Source organism: Glycine max, chromosome 4 (assembly GCF_000004515.6).
Source record: "Glycine max cultivar Williams 82 chromosome 4, Glycine_max_v4.0, whole genome shotgun sequence".
NCBI classification, from domain to species: Eukaryota; Viridiplantae; Streptophyta; class Magnoliopsida; order Fabales; family Fabaceae; genus Glycine; species Glycine max.
In genome coordinates, this window is record NC_016091.4 from 49,365,751 (window position 1) to 49,379,720 (window position 13,970).

The following is a 13,970-nucleotide window of genomic DNA, read 5'->3' on the forward strand; positions in this document are numbered from 1 at the left end:
CTTAAAAATTAATATTTAATTTCCAGACAATGTAAAATATTTTACATTAATAAAGTGTATAAAGAGTTTATTTTTAAATTTATATAATTTTTAAAAATTTTATTCAATTGTATAAATCACAATACATTCTTAAACTATTTAAAATCCAATTTATTATAAATAACAAATAATTTTTATGCTACCATTTTTATTCACAATACATATCCATTAAGTTTATTGCTAACAATTAATATTACATCTATATTTGCTGTTAAAAGAATCACATCCATATTATTAGAAATAATAAATAAAATGTTAATAATTGATTTATTTTTTACCAAGAGTTAATGTTATTTACTGTATTTTTTTTCAAAACAAAAGAAGCTAAATCATTTATGTTATTATGGAAAGAAAATAAAATAAAAAGAAAGTATGTTGGTAATTTAACAACGTGGTGGGACCCATCCATAGCGGTTGTCGTATGCCGCATAGCGCACCTCACAAGTGGCCCACCACCTGGCTGTCAACCAAGTTACTCATAGGACTTCTTTGTAATTACGCATTACTATTTTAAATTATTTAATTAATATTTTAATATCCTCGTGGCCCCCACTCCTCTCTTCAAGTCAGCCGCCCCACCTTTTCCTTTTTTTTTTTTTTTAAGATAAAAAAGTTCCATCGCCAAACGGAAAAAACACTCACTCCCTCCCTCCCTCTCTATAAATTCATCCTTTACTTCTCTTGAAACCACTGATCTCAAACCATCACTTACCTGGCGGCGGCGCAGTTCAGTTTTCTCATCACTTCTTCTTCTTCCGTTTGCATCTGAAACTGTTGGCCTTGTTTTGATTCAACAGAATATGACTTTGTGAATTACTATAAAAAAGCCAGATCTGTTGCTTTTCATCCATTAACGAGGGAAAAAAACATTAATATAACGAGCAATTTCTCGTTTTTTTCTCTCTTCTAATTAACCAGTTTCCTGAAGCGATGTCGTGTTCTCTCTCGTTTTCAAGGCTTTCGGCTCGGTCAGCGAGAACTCTTCCGCGCGAAAACGAGAAGCCACGTCTCAACGCACGATGTCCCGTGAGAGTGACGAAGTTTCTGGGAACGCGGCTGCGTTCGAGTGGGAGGAGCCTCCGTTCGGAGAGATTTCACGTTTGGCAGTCGGAGGGTCCGGGTCGGACGCCGAAGCTCAGGGTCGCAGTTCGGTCGGCTCTTTCCGCCGTGCCGAACAAGCCGCTCGGGCTTTACGATCCGGCTATGGACAAGGACTCGTGCGGAGTGGGATTCGTGGCAGAACTGTCCGGCGAAAGTAGCCGCCAAACGGTGAGTGTGACTTTGCCGTTTGCATGTGACTGTGACTCTGTGAGTATGTGTATGTTGCGTGTGGTGCTGCGTTTTTACGTTTAAGTGTCGTTTTTGGTGTAGGTGACCGATGCTTTGGAGATGCTGGTGCGCATGACGCACAGAGGTGCTTGCGGGTGTGAAGCCAACACTGGAGATGGAGCAGGGATCATGGTCGCTCTACCTCACCAGTTTTACAAGGAGGTATTTTATTTTATTTTAAATTTTTACGGAGAACTTTTGATTTTTTTAGCTAGATTAATTATTATTAATAATATATATATATATATATATATATATATATATATATTAAAAAAATTACTTTGTGGTTTTATCATCCGCTCTATTTAAGATATTTCGGTTTATTGTTACATTTTTTTCTTCAAAAAACACTAACCAAAGTTTTTTTAAAAAAAACTCATGAGATTATTTCAGTTTTTTAAAAAACCAAAAGTAAAAAAAAATCATATTAAAATAATAAATTATTTTAAATAGTTTCTGTAGAATTAGTCGCTTTTCAAAAAAGAAAGAAAGTGCTTTTTATGATGGTAAACAAATACGAGTATAAATTAACTTTTTTATTTTAATTTTTAAAAATAATTCCCAAATTATGTTGAATTATTTTTCTTAGTATGTAACTACTTTTTTTTCGTATGCAACAAATTAATCCTTTAGTGGTTTTTTATTCGAAAAAAAGTGTTTTCAAGATTCGGCGCCGGTGCGTGCTATATTTGCTTTTCATCTTTTTATTTATTTATTATTTTTAAACCTTTTCTGGTTTGTTGAAATCTGCTATTCTTTCGGGGGTTTGAGGTTCATTGTTATTCTTCAATTATGTATTTATAGATTCCATAAGTAGGACTGGACGCACTAAATCGAATTTTTATAGTTGGATTCAAAGTTATCATAAGATTAAAGTACATAGTATTTCATAGACTTTTAAAATTCGAAAATGCTAAACTTCCACCTCACTTTTGGTGGATTCGAGTGGAAGGAAGAGAAAAATAAGAAATAAAAAAGGCAAAGAAAAAATAGTTATACATTATGATCGGAAAGAAAAAGAGATTCAAAAAAGAGAAAATAAGGTATAGACTGACAGAATACAATTTTACATCTAATTTACAAATCATTATATAAGGTGATTTTATTGACTTTTACTACAATTATTATGTTATACTAACAACAATATGTGATTTTTACCTCTAATTTACAAATCATTATATAACGTGATTTTATTGACTTTTACCACAATTATTTTAAAGTTATACTAACAGCAATTTGTGATTAGCGTGTGATTAGTTGATAATGTAAAATTGATTTATAATGTCATCATTATACTCTAGGAAAAAAATGATGGATATGAAATAGAAGAGAGTGTAATGTAAATTATTAATACGTCACGTAATATTACTTTCAAAATATGGGGGAATGTAAATTATTAGTTTATATCAATATACCGATATACATTTTTTATTTGTCTTGAGTTTGGTACGCATATGATTTTTCCGATAATATAACATGGTTTAATGACTGGATTGTTAAAATTCAGGTTTTCCAAATATAGTCACTTACAAATCTTACACTTGAATGAAGTGAATTAAAGACCATAAGAAATTGCCTTTTATTTTTGTCTTAATTTCTGACATCCTGGAAGTAAATTTCTCCATCTTCTATGTAGATTTTTATTTGCGCTTTTCTAGGACCTTTTTACTTGAGAATCAGATTAATCACCACATGATTCCTCAGTTAAGGGGAAACAAACAGGAAATAGTTCTAAAATCAATCCATAGAGGTTTCGACTGATTCCTCAGTCTGTAACTTCAACACAAATTTTCATTTACTAATGTTTGATGCAGTGTTTTTCACCTGTTGCTTCTAAAGGTTGATGATACTAACAGGTTTGACTATTTGCAGGTTGTGGATTTTGAGCTTCCGCCACCAGGAAAATATGCAGTTGGCATGCTTTTCTTGCCTACATCCAATAGTCGCAGGGAAGAGAGCAAAAATGTATTTCAAAAGGTAACTTAAATTCTGAAATATCTTTGTCTTATCTAAATATTAATTTCGTGCATTCTTGCTTGAGTTCAACTTGATTTCATCATATTATTGTTATCACGCTGAAGTTGTAATTGGCATTCACATTTAGTTTCACTAGTGTGTATTATTTGTGTTTTGCTATTAAAATTATCATGGTAACTGCAATATTGGTTTTGTATTAGTGGCATTTCTTTTTAAATGTGTTGTGCTTTTGTTGTCAGGTTGCCGAATCTCTGGGGCATTCTGTTCTTGGTTGGCGTTCTGTGCCCACAGATAACACAGGATTGGGCAAATCGGCCGTGCTAACTGAACCAGTGATTGAACAAGTGTTTCTTACTCCAAGTACTCAGTCAAAAGTTGATTTGGAAAGACAGGTACCTTTTCTACATAACATGTTTGATATGACTTCTACATTAAAAATGAACATATAATTGAACCTAAGTTCTATTAAAAGAAACAAAATTTCAAGTAAATTACTAAACTACACATCATGATTTTGGAATAATATGCTAGCAAAATTTCACAGGTTAAGAGGGAAAAAAGATATTAAATATTTTTTATACTCACTTTGTGTGATTAATTTTAAGTGAAATTTGGATAATCATTTTGCCATGCTTAATGGGTAATTTGTTCCTTTCTTGCAGATGTATATATTAAGGAAGCTGTCCATGGTTGCTATATCATCTGCATTAAACCTCGATAATGATGGCATTATAGATTTCTATATCTGTTCGCTTTCATCAAGGTGCTTTGTCAAGATGGGACATCTCTTTTTGAGAACTAAATTATGGTTACTCTCAACGTCTAAATCAGTTTCCAATTTCAAATCTTTATCCAATTTTGTACAGGACTGTTGTTTACAAAGGTCAGTTAACACCAGCTCAGTTGAAGGATTACTATTTTGCAGACCTTGGCAATGAAAGGTTTACGAGCTACATGGCCCTGGTAAATATATTATCCATTAACTTCTCTTCCTTCTCCACTAACTCTATATACTCCAACAAACAGCATGGGGAACAACCAGTAACAGAAGAGATGCAAGGTTGGGGAATGACTTCTGAGGCATTGAGGTTTGAATGATCTCTTAAGTTCTTCCGCTTCCTTGATTACTATTTGAATTTGGATGCAATGGACGAGTTGGTAAGACAGTTCATTATGAAGATAATCATGTTTACAGAAATTTCTGCTGATGTTCTGTGTTTAGTTGGCCTGGAAGACAATATCTTAGTGGTGGAGGGAAAAAATCATTTTGGTAAAAATGGAATAGGATTTCTGGAATTTCTACTGGCACAGTGGCACTTCAGTATATTTTCATTGATGTGCTTGAAAAAAAAATCATTAATGCTCTTGATTTTCCGCAACAGTTTATTGTCTGTAATAAGAAGTAACCATAAATACTGACAATTAGGAATACATGATGTGCAGATACATTCACGATTTTCTACAAATACTTTTCCTAGTTGGGATCGTGCTCAACCTATGCGTGTATTGGGCCACAATGGAGAAATCAACACACTTAGAGGGAATGTAAACTGGTATGTCTTGAAAAAGTATAATTATAGTGTAAGACCTAGAAGAATGAATTCTATAATGCACTACAAATTTAAATGTTCGTATCAGTAATATCCCGGTACAGTTGAGATGGATGAATTGGAGTATTAATTCATGATTGTTTCTCTCTCTCTCTCTCTCTCTCTTTTAATAATGGCTACCATGTTCTAGTCAAGTTTGGAAGCTCGATGTTAGTTGATTTTGAAGTAGGTGTAACAGCTTTGTGCTGGATACCTCTCATTGCATTTTGAGTGAAGGATTATATATCAGCTAATAACATATTTTGTAGGATGAAGGCACGCGAGGGCCTACTGAAGTGCAAGGAGCTTGGTCTATCCGAGAATGAGTTAAAGAAGCTTTTGCCTATTGTGGATGCAAATTCATCTGATTCAGGTGATATTTTATCTGAATTTATTTTTGTGTTGCAGAAATGTTCATAAATTCATATACTAATTATAGCTTTTCTTCTGCAGGAGCTTTTGATGGTGTGCTTGAGTTTTTGATTCAGTCTGGAAAAAGTCTCCCTGAAGCTGTTATGTTGATGATTCCTGAAGCATGGCAAAATGACAACAACATGGATCCTCAGCGTAAAGCATTTTATGAATACTTCTCAGCTCTCATGGAGCCATGGGATGGGCCAGCTCTTATAGCATGTGAAATTCCTGGACTGATTATTACATGCTTCATCTGTAACACACACTTTGTTATGGATTCTTAATTTGGTGTTGACTTAATATTATTGCAGTTACTGATGGGCACTATCTTGGAGCAACCTTGGACAGGAATGGGCTGCGACCAGGCCGCTTTTATGTCACCCACAGTGGACGAGTTGTAATGGCGAGTGAAGTTGGGGTTGTAGACATTCCTCTTGAAGACGTGAGTCAGAAAGGAAGACTAAATCCTGGCATGATGCTTCTAGTGGATTTTGAGAAGCATATTGTTGTGAATGATGATGCCTTAAAGGAACAGTATTCATTGGCAAGGCCATATGGGGAATGGCTCAAAAAGCAGAAGTTAGAACTCAAAGACATAGTTGATTCTGTTCATGAATCTGAAAGAGTTCCTCCATCAATAACAGGAGTGATGCCAGTAAGTATGAAATAAAAATCCGTGTGAACTTTGCATGAATTTCTAGTTGACAAATCTCACTAATACATTTTCCATGAGTTACAGGCATCTGGTGATGATGTGGATATGGAAAATATGGGAATTCATGGTTTACTGGCTCCATTGAAAGCTTTTGGGTATGTAATATCCATCCTGAATATTTTCTTTATTATCTATTGTATGCACAAAGGATGCGTTTTTATATTCTGCTTTATTCAAACAGATATACCGTCGAATCCTTGGAAATGTTGTTACTTCCCATGGCAAAAGATGGTACGGAAGCCCTTGGGTCAATGGGAAATGATACTCCATTAGCCATCATGTCTAATAGAGAAAAACTCACTTTTGAGTACTTTAAGCAAATGTTTGCCCAAGTGACAAACCCACCGATTGATCCTATTCGAGAGAAAATAGTCACGTCCACAGAATGTATGGTTGGTCCAGAAGGTGACTTAACAGAAATCACTGAGGAACAGTGCCACCGTCTTTCCCTAAAAGGTCCCCTTTTATCCATTGAGGAAATGGAAGCCATTAAAAAAATGAATTACAGGGGATGGCGGAGCAAAGTTATAGATATAACATACTCAAAGGGCCGTGGTAAGAAAGGGTTGGAGGAAGCCTTGGACAGGATATGTGCAGAAGCACATGATGCAATTAGTGATGGCTACACTACCCTTGTGCTGTCTGATAGAGGTAATATCATCTTGTACTTGTATTGTGTATATAATATATACACTGCACTTCCATTTAATTGATTTGTATCTCATATTGCATCTTGTAGCTTTCTCAAGGAAACGTGTTGCTGTGAGCTCCCTGCTGGCTGTTGGTGCTGTCCATCAACATCTAGTGAAAACACTTGAGCGTACTAGAGTTGCCTTAGTAATAGAATCTGCCGAGCCACGTGAAGTGCACCATTTCTGCACACTTGTTGGCTTCGGTGCTGATGCTATATGTCCATATTTGGCTGTAGAGGCAATTTGGCGACTACAGGTTGATGGAAAGATCCCACCAAAAGCAAATGGTGAATTCTACTCAAAAGATGAGCTGGTTAAGAAGTACTTCAAAGCAAGCAACTATGGAATGATGAAGGTGCTTGCGAAGATGGGAATATCCACTTTGGCCTCTTACAAAGGTGCTCAGATTTTTGAAGCTCTGGGTCTTTCATCAGAAGTGATTGAAAGGTGCTTTGCTGGAACCCCAAGTCGAGTTGAGGGTGCAACATTTAAGATGCTTGCTCGTGATGCTCTTCAATTGCATGGATTAGCATTTCCTTCTCGGGTTTTCTCTCCTGGAAGTGCTGAAGCAAAGGCATTACCAAATCCTGGGGATTATCATTGGAGAAAAGGTGGGGAAATTCACTTGAATGATCCACTTGCAATATCAAAGCTTCAAGAGGCTGCCAGAACTAACAGCATAGATGCATATAAACAGTACTCTAAGCTCATTCACGAGTTAAATAAAGCTTGCAATTTGCGGGGACTTCTGAAATTTAAAGAGGCAGCTGTGAAAGTTCCCCTTGATGAAGTAGAACCTGCTAGTGAGATTGTTAAACGGTTTTGCACTGGTGCCATGAGTTATGGGTCTATATCATTGGAGGCACACACAGCATTGGCAACTGCTATGAATAAGATTGGAGGGAAATCGAACACAGGTTTGTTTTAAAAGAAAATATGATCGTGTACTGTTATTGGAAAAAATGTCAAGTTTGTTTCCAAGTGTGTGTGTACGTGTTTGGTGTTTATGGAAATGCTTTTTGGGACACATTGTACTTGAAAACCATCTCTTTTCTTATAATTTAATTATTCTAGATTAGTCTCCTCGATTTTCTTCTTCTTATTATTATTAATTTTTTCCATAGGTGAGGGAGGTGAGCAGCCATCTCGTATGGAGCCTCTTTCTGATGGCTCAAAGAACCCGAAAAGGAGTGCTATTAAGCAGGTTGCTAGTGGGAGATTTGGAGTTACAAGTTACTATCTTACAAATGCTGATGAATTGCAGATAAAGATGGCCCAGGTAAATTATCACATTTGGATTTGATGTTGTTATTTCTTTTCCTTGTAACGTAAACAAAATCATCAAATGGTCTCTAGCCCCTGCATTCATGGAGTTAAGCTTCTGTTGGAAGATGATTCTGAGACTAAAAAGGCACCTTTGAGTGCTCTTATATGTATACCACATTTGACCTTTGAGTGCTCTTAGAATGGTATTATTTTAACACATCTTTCCTTCAGGGAGCAAAACCTGGTGAGGGTGGCGAACTTCCCGGCCACAAGGTTGTAGGAGACATTGCTGTCACAAGGAATTCAACCCCTGGTGTAGGACTTATCAGCCCACCTCCTCATCATGATATTTACTCCATTGAAGATCTTGCCCAACTAATTCATGATCTAAAGGTATGTTCATATCTTGCTTCAATCCTTTTACATTGGATACTTTTTGTTGGATTTTGTTGCCTTAGGTGTTCATCCTCTTTAATCCCTTTTTGTTTATATGCAGAATGCCAACCCTGCTGCTCGAGTTAGTGTGAAGTTGGTATCTGAAGCTGGAGTTGGTGTAGTTGCCAGTGGAGTTGTTAAAGGCCATGCTGATCATGTCTTGATCTCTGGCCACGACGGAGGTACAGGGGCGTCCAGATGGACTGGCATAAAGAATGCTGGTCTCCCTTGGGAACTTGGCTTGGCTGAGACCCATCAAACTTTGGTTGCTAATGACCTCCGGGGTCGCACTGTTCTCCAAACTGATGGGCAAATTAAAACAGGAAGAGATGTGGCCATAGCCACTCTTCTTGGTGCCGAAGAGTTTGGTTTCAGTACAGCTCCACTCATTACTCTTGGTTGCATCATGATGCGCAAGTGTCACAAGAATACCTGCCCTGTTGGCATTGCTACCCAAGATCCAGTACTAAGAGAAAAGTTTGCTGGAGAACCTGAGCATGTCATTAACTTTTTTTTCATGATAGCAGAAGAAATGAGAGAAATTATGTCCCAGCTTGGGTTTCGTACTGTCAATGAGATGGTTGGCCGTTCAGATATGCTCGAAGTTGATAAGGAAGTAATTAAAAGTAATGAGAAACTAGAGAACATTGACCTCTCTTTATTGCTTAGACCTGCAGCTGAACTGCGACCAGAAGCTGCTCAATACTGTGTTCAAAAACAAGATCATGGTTTGGACATGGCATTGGATAATAAGCTTATAGGTCTGTCCAATGCTGCTTTGGTAAAGGGTCTCCCGGTATACATTGAAAGTCCAATCCATAATGTAAACCGTGCAGTGGGAACTATGCTAAGCCATGAGGTGACAAAAAAGTACCACTTAAATGGTCTTCCTACTGACACTATTCATATCAGATTTAATGGCAGTGCAGGCCAGAGCTTTGGCGCATTCCTTTGTCCTGGCATCACTTTGGAACTTGAAGGTGATGGCAATGACTATGTTGGTAAAGGACTGTCAGGTGGAAAGATTGTAGTATTTCCTCCAAAGGGGAGTACCTTTGACCCTAAGCAGAATATTGTAATTGGTAATGTGGCTCTATATGGGGCCACATCTGGTGAGGCATATTTCAATGGGATGGCAGCTGAAAGGTTTTGTGTGCGTAATTCTGGAGCCAAGGCAGTAGTGGAAGGTGTTGGCGATCATGGATGTGAGTACATGACTGGTGGGATAGTAGTTGTGCTTGGAAACACAGGCAGAAATTTTGCTGCAGGTATGAGTGGTGGGATTGCTTACGTTCTTGATATGGATGGCAAATTCCTATCTCGGTGCAACCATGAGCTTGTAGATCTGGATAAGGTTGAAGAGGAAGAGGATATTACTACTCTTAGAATGTTGATACAACAACATCAGCGCCACACAAATAGTGTGCTTGCCAAAGAAGTGCTCGCTGACTTTGAGAATCTTGTTCCAAAATTTATCAAGGTGTTCCCCAAGGAGTATAAACGAGTTTTGGCAAGTATTAAATCGAAGGAAGCTTCCAAAGATGCAGCGGAGTCTGCTTCTAAACATGGAGAGGAGCAAGATGAAATTGAATTGGTGGAGAAAGATGCTTTTGAAGAGCTTAAGAAACTGGCTACTGCATCGGTGAATGGGAAGCCTATTGAGGTAACTGTAACCTTTATTTAATAAGGAGAGATCCACTTACACCAGATGTAACTCTTAGCTTACTTAGTACTTACATTCTTTAATAACTTCTTATGAATGTTAAATTTTATTAGTCCCAACTTTTGAAGTAAAACTTATCATGAAATAAATAAGTCTATAAAAACTGGTTGATACTTGATTACACCATTTAACTTTAACATATAAAATGCTTTTGAAAAATAAAAGCAAATGTCAACAGTTAAACTGCATTTTTATAAACGTAATGGTATATATCATCATCAAGACAATATTATATGATTGTCTTTGGTAAATTTGCTTATTATAAAGAGTTATTTAAGTGGTGTAAGAGTGCCAAGTCTACCTGGTGTTAGTAAATCCCATCCCATGTGTGCACGTGAGAGAGAGATTTGCTCCTGTTCTTATCATTGCATTTGCATTCACATTAATGTTGTTTCTTAAGGGCGACTTCTTTCCTAAAAGTTATCAGAATTTATGTTTATCAAAAAATTTGAATTTATGTTATTGCATGAATTGATTACATTTTTATTTGCACAGCGATTTCATTAATGATGACAGATTGTGTAGAAGTTTAAATTTCTGGTCTCTGTCACTTATTGTGTCAAATGTCAAGATGACACTTGCCAGCTATTAATTTACCATTTCTATTAGCATAACTTCTTAGAAAGGTCTCTTTTACCTCATCTTTATGATAAATGAGGTAATCTAGCTTTCTGAATATTCTGGTGGATGTATATTTGTAGTTGATAATATTATGATAGACATTCTCACTTGGTGGGATCCAAGAGTGGTATGGTTGACTTTCTTATTGCTTGACTATGACGATTGATTTACTTGTAAGATATCAATCCCTAGATTACTCCTTACATTTTAAGTTGGCTGATGTCTTTGAATATATGCTGACAATTTAACAGGCTGAATCATTCAAGAGGCCTAGTCAAGTCATTGATCCTGTTAAACACAGAGGTTTTGTTGCTTATGAGCGGGAAGGTGTTCAGTACAGGGATCCCAATGCTCGAATAAATGACTGGAATGAAGTGATGAAGGAAACAAAGCCTGGTCCACTTTTGAAAACCCAATCAGCCCGTTGCATGGACTGTGGTACTCCTTTCTGTCATCAGGTGTGCATTGCCACTTCCATGAACTTTTCCTTTTTTTGATGACGTCGAATTTCACTTTCATTATTTGAACCCTTGTTTAGACTAAAGATACTTAAATAAACTTGCAGGAAAACTCTGGGTGCCCTCTTGGAAATAAAATACCAGAATTTAATGAGTTAGTATACCAAAATAGGTGGCGTGAAGCATTAGAGAGGCTTCTTGAGACAAATAACTTCCCAGAGTTTACTGGTAGGGTATGCCCAGCACCTTGTGAAGGTTCTTGTGTCCTTGGTATTATTGAGAATCCAGTATCTATTAAAAGCATAGAATGTGCTATCATAGACAAAGCTTTTGAGGAGGGGTGGATGGTGCCACGACCTCCAGCTAGGAGAACTGGGTATGCACTTTTTCACCCCTTTCCGTTATTTCTGATGTTGTTTTTCAATCAAATAGGTATAAACAATCCACAAGTTGGTGTTTAGTAATTTCAGTTATTAAACTGCTTCTCTCTGTTGTAGTTATTATTAAACTGGTCCGTGAATTTTGTTGCAATTATCACTAAGATAAATAGTATCATTAGTTAATATCTTCATTAATACAGGAAAAGAGTGGCCGTTGTTGGAAGTGGACCGTCTGGCCTGGCAGCTGCTGACCAACTGAATAAAATGGGCCATACAGTAACTGTGTATGAAAGAGCTGATAGGATTGGAGGGCTTATGATGTATGGTGTTCCCAACATGAAAGCTGACAAAGTGGATATAGTTCAACGGCGGGTCAACCTTATGGCAGAGGAGGGAATTAACTTTGTGGTGAATGCTAATATCGGGCATGATCCTTTACATTCTCTCGATAGGCTTCGGGAGGAAAATAATGCTATTGTCTTGGCTGTAGGAGCCACAAAACCAAGGTGTGACGTAGTGCCGGAGTCCTATATATTATCGTTGTTTGTATTTTTAGTTCAATTTCGCTTGGAATGGATGTATATTAGAAAAAGGAATTTTTGTTGAGAGATGCTTCAAAGGATGTTTTTTTTACTTTCAATGCAGGGATCTCCCAGTACCTGGGCGGGAGCTGTCAGGAGTTCATTTTGCTATGGAGTTTCTTCATGCAAACACTAAAAGCTTGCTTGATAGCAATCTCCAGGATGGTAACTTCATTTCTGCTAAGGGAAAGAAAGTTGTGGTTATTGGTGGGGGTGACACGGGCACAGATTGCATAGGGACATCCATTCGGCATGGGTGTAGTAGCATTGTAAATCTGGAACTTCTCCCTCAGCCACCACAAACTAGGGCCCCAGGCAACCCTTGGCCACAGGTTAGATCCGTTGGTTTCCGAAATACTAGTTGTGTTTATTCTTTCAGACCATTTGTCAAAATAGACAGCTTGAGAAATTGGACATTTCGCTTGCCATTACTAGGAATATACACTAAAATTAGCCTTTTAAAATTCAATGATGGTTAACGGTGCCCTTGAAGTTTTCTATGTACATTAACTGACTCCTTGGAGTGTCCAGTAATTGAAAAAAAAAAACTCTTCTAATTGGTTCAAGCAAAATTGAAACGAAATGGCTCAAGTGTCAATTTTTTCGTTGTAATTGTGCATGACTTTTTGTTTAACTACTGAGTGTTTCTGAAACACAGTGGCCTCGCATATACCGAGTAGATTATGGGCACCAAGAAGGTGCGGCGAAATTTGGGAAAGATCCAAGATCTTATGAGGTATTGACTAAGCGGTTTGTGGGAGATGAAAATGGAGTTGTGAAGGGACTTGAAGTAATACGTGTTCGCTGGGAGAAGGATGAAACTGGGAGGTTTCAATTTAAGGAAATTGAGGGCTCCGAGGAGATTATTGAGGCTGACCTAGTTTTACTGGCCATGGGATTCCTTGGCCCTGAGTCTGTAAGTATTCATAATAGCTTCATCTCTTTATGTTTACAGAATGTGGTAGTTGAGAAGAAGTTGCAACAATAAATTGAATTGAAATGTCCATTATTAGGAAGTGGCTAATGATTGATATTTCTGCTCTTGGTTTTGCAGACAATTGCAGAGAAGTTGGGTATAGAGCGAGACAATAGGTCAAACTTCAAGGCAGAGTATGGTCGCTTCTCAACCAGTCTTAAAGGGGTGTTTGCAGCTGGAGATTGTCGACGTGGTCAGTCCTTGGTGGTATGGGCAATTTCAGAGGGACGACAAGCTGCAGCACAAGTTGACAGTTTCCTCACAAATGAAGATTTAGAGCACAATGTTGCCGGGAGTCCAGACGAACTTATCAAGAAGAAGCAGCAACCAAGGGACACTGTGGCAGTGGCAAACAAACAGTGATTACTTAGGAGCCTTCTGTGGTTTTTCTATTCTTAAAAGATGGAATAATAAAAGATGACTGCTGGAGATTCATTGAGCATTGTTGGTTCGTAGTTGGTGCCCCATATAAATGTAAGGGGGAAAATAATAAAGAAGCGATCTAAGGGTGCAAGGTTAGTGCACAGTAGAAAATTAGGAATGTTCATAGGCTTCGTGATGGAAAGGTTAGTTCTTAGTTAATTATTGTGGCATTGTGTGGAATGAAATGTACAGTTTGATAATTAATGATTTAGGTTATTGTTTCCAATCTTAAGTTGCTTTGAATGAGTATTGAGGTTCTTGAATATCCCAAACTCACACTCTTCATCCTCTTGAACCCACACCTGATAGCACTAGCAAGCATAGAAACATGTTTAGACAGCGTTTGCGACAC

General features: G+C 37.4%; 1 protein-coding gene across 3 annotated transcripts; it reads left to right on the forward strand.

Moving 5' to 3' along the window:
• Positions 1 to 668: 668 nt before the first annotated feature.
• Positions 669 to 13,844, forward strand: LOC100815931 (glutamate synthase [NADH], amyloplastic). Of its 3 annotated transcripts, XM_003523328.5 has the most exons (22): positions 669 to 1,308; positions 1,411 to 1,530; positions 3,241 to 3,345; positions 3,585 to 3,737; positions 4,008 to 4,108; positions 4,212 to 4,308; positions 4,789 to 4,898; positions 5,204 to 5,307; positions 5,388 to 5,567; positions 5,660 to 6,003; positions 6,088 to 6,158; positions 6,245 to 6,714; positions 6,803 to 7,672; positions 7,880 to 8,034; positions 8,253 to 8,414; positions 8,518 to 10,119; positions 11,052 to 11,258; positions 11,366 to 11,634; positions 11,839 to 12,144; positions 12,284 to 12,551; positions 12,878 to 13,135; positions 13,274 to 13,844. In XM_003523328.5, exons 1-22 carry the CDS (start codon positions 970 to 972, stop codon positions 13,556 to 13,558), a joined length of 6,576 nt encoding a protein of 2,191 aa, XP_003523376.3. In that variant the 5' UTR covers positions 669 to 969; the 3' UTR covers positions 13,559 to 13,844. The 3 variants fall into 3 exon arrangements, with proteins under 3 accessions (XP_003523376.3, XP_006578913.3, XP_006578914.3); XM_006578850.3 differs by lacking the exons at positions 669 to 1,308; positions 1,411 to 1,530; positions 3,241 to 3,345; positions 3,585 to 3,737; positions 4,008 to 4,108 and adding an exon at positions 4,372 to 4,503 and having other exon boundaries at positions 4,238 to 4,286; XM_006578851.3 differs by lacking the exons at positions 669 to 1,308; positions 1,411 to 1,530; positions 3,241 to 3,345; ... (1 more) ...; positions 4,008 to 4,108; positions 4,212 to 4,308 and adding an exon at positions 4,372 to 4,433.
• Positions 13,845 to 13,970: the final 126 nt, after the last annotated feature.